Raw genomic sequence first — 8,383 nt, forward strand, 5'->3', positions numbered from 1 at the left:
ATAACAATGAATAAACTTGGACAAATTATTACTGAGAAAACAATTTATGGAAGAGACTGGAGAGTGACCCCAAACAAACAGATCCTGGAAGGGAATACCTGTACAGAAGGAACTGCAAAGGATGAGTTTATTCAGATCTAAAATGTAGGAGCTCTGGTGGCATAGTGCCTAAGGCATTTGACTGGTAACTAGAAAGTATAGTAACTAATATATACATAAGGAGCTCTGGGGTATAGTGGTTAAAGTATTTGGCTGCTAACCAAAAGGCTGTTAGTTAAAACCCCCCAGTCACTCTGTGGATGAAAGATGAAGCAGTCTACTTCTGTAAAGATTTACAGCCCTGGAAACCCAGTGGGGGTAGCTATGAGTTGCAATCAATTTGATGGCAGTTAGTTTTGAGATTTTTGAATTTATATTTAGAGTTTACTTTATTCCTAGAACTCTACTAAGCAATTTAAAGTCATCTTGTTTGTCTTTTCTTATAGCCATAAGAAAAGGCTGAAACAGAGAGGTTAAGTAACTAGCTCAAGATAACACAGCTGTGAAATGATAGAAGTGTGAACCTAATTTAGATAGGCTTAATTAAAGAGCTCATACTCTGAAACACTTCATTGTACTGTCTCTGATAGCTTAGCACAGTAGCAGATGTTTCTCAGGCAATCCTCCAGTTCTGAACCTGGGAGTGCAATGACTGAAATTGTACAACATATATTGTTTCTATCAATAATTTAACTTCTATTGTAGGCAGTAATGTGACTTTCTTTTAACAAGCCCACCATGCCAAATTCCTCCAAATAATTTCTATTGCATTTAAAATCCACTTAAGAGACTGTTTGCTGCTGAAATTTAAATCATTTAATGCATCTTCAAGAACAGTGATTATTATTAGTAATTAAGGCCAGAATAGAAATTCTTCTTAACCACAATCACCCTATCCCCCTTCTCATTTCCACTTCCCATCAATCAATCCATTCTCCTCATGTTCTCCAGTCCCCCATTCCCATAAAAAAGCACCTCAACACTGAGTATGAGGAAATCAATTTATCTTTCAAAGCACACTGTGGACCTATGCAGTGCAGCAAAGGTCAAGGAGGGCCTGAGGGGTGTGCTTCCTCAGGCTGGGAACTCACAGACTGCCACAAAGGAGGAAGAACAGGAGATGTCATTCCATTTGCCATCCTTCAGGAGAATCACACAGTCTTCTGCAGAGTCACTGTCATTGGGCTCACCACTATTCCAGTTTACGTAGGTCAGTCTCTTTCCTGTGAGATCCACAAACTGTCCTTCAGTTGCCTCATCAGTGATGCCCAGGAAGGTCTCCTCCTTGGCCACTTTTTGGATAGCTGTGTTCTCCTCAGCATTCATGGGAGTGGCCACAGTGGCCTGGTACTTGGCACACAGAGCCTTCACTCTTTTAAACGTCATCTTTTCACCACTGCTCAAGAAGAACTTCTTCCCAACCTTTCTGCCCAGGGAGAAAGTTAGCCCTGAAATGTGAAAAAGTAGGTGACATTGGCTTGTCTTTATATCTATCCTAAGGTTTTCTCTGGGTACAGGTCTCTAGGGTAGGGTTGCCATATAAAGTATAGTATGTTCACCTGTGATGATGGGCTCAAGTATAGCAGGGATTGTGGTGGGGCTGGCACGGGATCAGGCAGTGTTTCGTTCTGCTGTGCATGGGGTCGCCATGAGTCCAAAACGACTCGACGGCACTTAACAACAACAACAACAACATGTTCGCTTAAATTTGAATTTCAGATGAGGAATTTTCTTTAGTATAAATATGTTCCATGCAATATTTGTGACATACTTACACACACACAAAAAAAAAACCATTGTTTACTTGAAATTTAAGTGGGTGTTCTGCATTTTTATATGTTAAATCTGCAAAATTACTATGGAGAGACAGATTGGCAGAAAAATCATTGTGCTTTTGGATAAGAATTTTAAAATGCACATAATTGAGACTTCACTATCAACTTAAGACAGAAGAAAAACATCTGCAAACATTTGCTTCGGGCCAGAGCCCAGGTAACAAAGGGTTTTGGGTGCCATTTGCAGTGACCAGAGAGCGCAGTATACAGGATCTGCCACCTTTAAGCTCTGTGCATTTGAGAAATTTAATAACCTCAGTTTGCCTTCATTTCCACTACAAAGGTGGCTGTGAAGATTTCACGAGACAAAAGGAATTTCATGAGAAATTCCTATCCAGGAACAAGAAAATTATATGCCTTCTGTAGGTATTTGTTGCCTTCCCAAACCCAAAATTGTCTGAAGAATAAGAGAGCAGGCTTACACTTTTTGATACGGTCCAGTTCTGATTGCAGAGCTTGTCTTTCTGAAGCAGCCAGGCTACTATCATAGTCTAGAAAAGTAAAGCAGGGTGTTGAAGTGTTATTGAGAAACGGTCCCAGAGTGATGCTTCTGTGAGTATGGGCTATGCTTTTAAAAAAAAAAAAAAAGATTCTTCTCCATTAATACAGTAAATCCTGGGGTTAAGAATGTCCAAATTGTGGACAACTTGTTCTTAAGAATGGACTGCCATAAAGCCTATTGAATTAAAAATTTGAGTTAAATACGATAGCTCATAATAATAAATGCATGCACTACTTTGTGATGCTTACATTGCACAGCTTCAGTGGTTCATCAGCTGGAGGAAGGAGACCACTACCCACATTTTTAAGTCAGATCAAGTTGCCAATAACACTGTATTGAACACATAACTTTATTTGGCTTTCCTACTTATCCTCTCCTTATTTACTTTAATAGCCATGCCTGCAAAGTATACATCTGCTTAAGTGCTGATGATGCATCAAAGAAAAGGAAAACAATCTTGACTGAAGATAAAATGGAAATAATAAAGCAATCAGAAAGATGTGAAACACTGTTGGTTATTGGAAAAGCAATATACTACTGGGCTGAAGAGAGGGAGAATCTCTTTGTGTGTATATGTTTGTAAGCATATAGTACTGTAAAAATATTAAAGAAACAGTTCTTAAGATTGTTTAGATAGAGAAAGAAAAGAAAAAATATTATGATTACAGGTTAACACTTAACTGTCATTCCATCAATTTCTTGAATACCAGAAGGGGCATTCATGAGGTAGCATTATGATAACACAAGCAGATTATCTTTCCCCACAGTACAGTACTATATGTAGTTACTTTTATTATTACTGTATAATTATTATTAACACCACTTGTTTATTACCACCGAAGAATCATCAGCAGTTGGAAAATATGACCTTGGTGATAGAAATGATGCTAGAGATTGCATGATAGAATTTTGCAAGACCAACATCTTATTCATTGCAAATACCTCTTTTCAATAACATAAATGGAAGCTATACACATAGACTTCACTAGATGGGATACACAGGAGTCATATGGACTACATCTATGGAAAGGGGCAATAGAGAAGCTCAGTATCTTCAGTAAATCAAGGCCAGAAACTGACTGTGGAATAGACCATAAATTGCTCAATAAAAGTTCAAGATGAAACTGCAGAAAATTAAAACAAGTCCACAAGAGCAAAAATATGACCTTGATTATATCCACCTGAATTTAAAGACCATTTGAAGAATATGATGCATTGAATACTAATGACTAAATACTAGACAAGTTGTGGGATGACATCAAATCAAGGCCATTATGCATAAAGAAAGTAAAATGTCATTAAAAAGGCAGGAAAGGAAGAAAACACGAAAACGAATGTCAGATGAGACTCTAAAACTTGCTCTTGAATGGAGAGTAACTAAAGCGAATGGAAGAAATGATGAAATAAAAGAGCTGGACAGAAGATTTCAAAGGGCAGCTCAAGAAGACAAAGTAAATTATTATAAAGAAATTTTCATAGACTTGGAGTTAGAAAACCTAAAGGGAAGATCACATTCAGTATTATTAAAGCGGAAAGAGCTGAAGAAAAAATTCGAGCCTCAAGTTGCCATATTGAAGGATTCTATGGGCCAAATATTGAATGATGCAGGAAGCATCGAAGGAAGATGGAGGGAATACACAGTCACTGTATCGAAAATAATTGATCCATGTTCAGCTATATCAAGAGGTAGCACATGATCAAGAAAGAATGGTACTGAAGAAACAATACCAAGCTGCACTGAAGGAAATGGCAAAAAAAAGAGAAGGCTCTAGGAATTGACTGAACAGCCACTGAGATGTTTCAACAAAGTGATACAGTGCTGGAGGTGCTTACTCATTTATGCCAAGAGCTTTGGAAGACAGCTACCTGGCTCACTGACTGGAAGAGATCGTTATTTGTGCCAATTCTAAAGAAAGGTGATCCAACAGAATGTGGGGATCATTGAACAATATCATTAATATCACATGCCAGTAAAATTTTGCTGGAGATAATTCAAAAATAGTTGCAGCAGTATATTGACAGGGAATTTCCAGAAATTCAAGCTGGATTCAGAAGAGGACATGGAACTAGGCATATCATTGCTGATATTAAATGGATCTTGGTTGAAAGCAGAGAATACCAGAAAGATGGTTATCTATATGTTTTATTGACTATGCAAAGGCATTCAACTGTGTGCATTGTAACAAATTATGGATAACATTGGGAAGAATGGGAATTCCAGAACATTTAATTTTGCTCATGAAGAACCTGTACATGGACCAAGAGGCAGACATTCGAACAGAACCATTGTTTAAAATCAGGAAGGATGTGTGTCAGGGTTGTATGCTTTCACCATACTTATTCAATGAGCAAATAATCCAAGAGGCTGGACTATATGAAAAAGAGCATGGCATCAGGATTGGAGGTAGATTGTAACAATAGGCAATATGCATATGATACAACCTTACTTTCTGAAAATGAAGATGACTTGAAGCACTTACCGATGAAGATCAAATACTACAGTTTTCAGTATGGATTACATCTTAATATAAAGAAAACAAAAATTCTCATAACTGTACCAATAAGCAATATCACAATAAATGGAGAAAATATTGAAGTTGTCAAAGATTCATTTTATTTGGATCCACAATCAACACGCATCTAAGCAGCAGTCAAGAAATCACTGGGCATATCTGAGGCAAAGACCCTTTAAAGTGTTAAAGAGCAACAAATGATGTCACTTTGAAAACTAAGGTGCACTTGACCCAAGTCATGGTATTTTTCAGTTGTCTCATATGAGTGTGAAAGCTAGACAATGAATAAGGAAAACCAGAGTAGATGTTTTAAATTGTGGTGTTGGTGAAGAATACTGAAAATACTATGGACTGCCAGAAGAACAAACAAGTCTGTCCTGGAAAAAATGCAGACAGAATGGTTTTTAGAAATAAGAATGGCCAGACCTTGTCTTAACTAATTTTGTCCTGTCAAACAGGACCATTCCCTAGAGAAGGATGTTTGGTACAGTCAAGAGTCAGCATAAAAGGGGAAAACGCTGGATGGATGGGTTGACACTATGGCTACAAGATTGGGCTCAAGCATCGCAAGGATGGTTTAGTGTATTTGGAAGTGTTTCCAAACTGTTTTATATACATTGTTGTTGTTGTGTGCCGTCGAGTCAAACCCGACTCATAGCGACACCTCCTTGGGTTTCCGAGGCAGTATCACTACGGAAGTAGGATTGCCCAACCTTCCTTCCGAGGAGTGGCTGGTGGGTTTGAACCGCCAGCCGTCTGGTTAGCAGGCAAGCATCTTAGCCACTATGCTACCAGATAGGAAGGTAAAATATAGACTATATAGTAATATAGACAAACATTTGACCAACTGACACTAAATAAAAACTGTTGCTAACTTACCTACAAATTCAACTTAAAAACAGACATAGCAATGGATCTTGTTTATAACTCAGGGACTGCCTGTACTTGCTTATTGAAGGGAAATAAAAAATATGGAAAATAAAAAAAAAAAAAAAGGGAGAAAAGTATCTCTATTTTCACCAGCCCAAAACATCTCTGTTTGCTATCTGTTGAAGGTATCTAAAGACATTTTATGCACACATACATGCCCATATCCATATGCAATACACATATGTTCCCTGGCTACTAAACATTGATAACCCTCTTTAGGCCATGTTCTTATTATTTTCTTCCATATATTTGCACTTCCAAAGCTGAAAAGAAATCTCTTAGGGAATTATTATAGGCTGGTGAATTGACTGAAAAGGTTGAAGGGTTTTTCTTTGCGCAGGTTTTGTTTTTATTCTTGTTTTGTTTCTGTTGTTCCCTATTCTGTTGATCAAGATCTTGTGGGTTTTCCAATATCAAAGCAGAGCATGGATGAGACAAGTTACATGTAGTAGATGGCAAAAATTACTTCAGTTGACTGCAGCTCCTCTCATTTTGAAATGAAATCCATTTCCCCACTTCTCAAATTTAATCTGGCCTTGTGACCTGTTTTGACCAATAGCATGTGGCAGAAGAGATACTCTAAGTGTTCTGAGCTTTCAGGAGACCCTGCAGGTTCTGTTCTTCCTACTGTTGGGCATCCTGTAATCATCACCGTGTGAACAAGCCCAAGATAGCCTGCTGGATGATGAGAGACTGGCCCAATTACCCTCATCACTCCAACTGACAGTCAAACAATGGCCAGACATGTGAGTGAGACCATAGTCACATGAGTGAGCCCAGCTGAGACCAGAAGAAAAAATACTTGGCTATACCCACCCCAAATTGCTGACCAACAGAATTTTGTTTAAATAAATGGCTGTTCTTTTAAACCATTAAGTTTTGGGATGGTTTGTTATGCAATAAAAAAATAACTGACATATCATATATATACTAAAAGGAAAAAAAAAAAAAGATTGCTGTTAAGTCGACTCTGACTCGTGCAACCCCTTTGTTGTAGAGTAGAATTGTTCCATAGCATTTTTAAGGCTGTGACCTTTTGGACAGATTGCCAGGCCTTTCCTCCATGCTATCTCTGGGTGCATTTGGTTAGTAGTTGAGCCATTAACTTTTGGGTCCACCCAGAAGACCTACTCTGAGATGGTTTGTTTCCTTCCTCTTGGACCAGAGCCTCCTGCTGGACTGTTTAAGCTAAAGAAGAACCAGGGTGCTGCTCCTCCAGGAAACCTGCTGAGCAAGTGGCTCTGAAGGGATTGTAAATCTGTATTAAGGCATTAGTGGGAATCCCTTTAGTTTCTGTGAAAACTTGAGAGTGTTTTGGACCAGGGCAATGGACCAGGAAGCAGAGTTAGGTATATGCCACTAAGGCAGTAGGAGAAGGAACATTTTCTATCTGGTGCTCAAGGTCCCAGGGCCCTGGGTGCCCTGAGCTCAGACTTTTCTGGGGTGAGCTCCTTACCTGAACCCTCTCCAGGATCACCTTTTGGACCCTTTGCTCCTGGCAACCCAGGATTCCCTGGGGTTCCTGGAGGTCCCACTTTTCCAGGAGGACCCTGCAAGCCTCTGAGCCCTTGGCCTATCGGGAAACAAAGGAAAAAGGACTCAGTATCTGTGTTTTTGCGCTCTTTCTCCAAGAACTTAATGTCCAATCCCTTGCCAGGAGAAAGGAGACATTGACTCAGGGACAACTTTTTTGAGTCACTGGTTCCAATGAGCTAGAGGTGGCCCACAGAAGAAAGATCCTTCTGTGTCACCTCCTTGGACAGGCAGAACAACCACATGTCACCAACTCGTGTGGAAGCCTGGAATGCCAGAGCACACGAGTCTTTTCTCTGAAGTTAAAACATATCGTTGACAGAAATGCAATCTGTCTAAATATGATCTGATACATAGGACATTGCTACCCTTAGAGCATCAGGAAATTTCTTCTGGAAGGTGGAGTCAGTGGGACAGGGTAACCCATCCCGTACCTGGTTCCCCCTTTTCTCCCTTGGCGCCCGGGAAGCCGTTCATGCCTGGGGAGCCACAGGCAACTACATGGTAGTTCTTCTGAACTTCTTCACAGATTTCTTTTACTGTACAAGATGCTGTTGTCACACTCAGGAGAACAAGAGGGAGTGAAGAAAACAGGAACATGGTCCTCACTTTTGGGTGGGGAAAGTAGAGGAAGATGATCATACCTAGTACAGTTAATCAGTGCATATTTACCAAACATGCCTTCAGTCCTATGACCTGCCCTGGGCAGAGATGTAGAGATGGTTGGCCCACCTCTGGCTCCCAGAGCAGCGAGGCTGTAACATTGTTACGAGTACTTTAACAAAGGCAGGCACAGCAGTATGCAGTGGGGACCACAGATAGGGAGAGAAAGGGTGCCCAGACCTTCTCTGGTATTACTGCTGGGAGACTGCCAGTATGCTCCTTGTGTCCTTGAGGGAAAAAAAAAAAAAAAAAAAAGAAGAAGCTACACAGTGAGTTACTCACAACTGTTGGTTTAGGACTAGGAGTGAATTAAAGATGTCTCTTGGAGACCTATCCTTTCCGGGCCTCTCTGCACTTGAATCTGTTTC

The 8,383-nt window shown here is 39.8% G+C and overlaps 1 protein-coding gene across 1 annotated transcript; it reads right to left on the reverse strand.

Annotated features, from left to right (window-relative positions):
• Window positions 1-1,113: 1,113 nt before the first annotated feature.
• Window positions 1,114-7,952, reverse strand: MBL2 (mannose binding lectin 2). Its single transcript, XM_007944021.1, has 4 exons — window positions 7,787-7,952; window positions 7,276-7,392; window positions 2,297-2,365; window positions 1,114-1,487 (listed from the first exon to the last, which is right to left on the reverse strand). The coding sequence occupies exons 1-4, from the start codon at window positions 7,950-7,952 to the stop codon at window positions 1,114-1,116; spliced, it is 726 nt and encodes a 241-aa protein (XP_007942212.1).
• Between the last annotated feature and the right edge of the window lie 431 nt (window positions 7,953-8,383).

This window comes from Orycteropus afer, unplaced genomic scaffold (genome assembly GCF_000298275.1).
Source record: "Orycteropus afer afer isolate SDZICR_OR568_19922 unplaced genomic scaffold, OryAfe1.0 scaffold00118, whole genome shotgun sequence".
Taxonomy (NCBI): Eukaryota; Metazoa; Chordata; class Mammalia; order Tubulidentata; family Orycteropodidae; genus Orycteropus; species Orycteropus afer.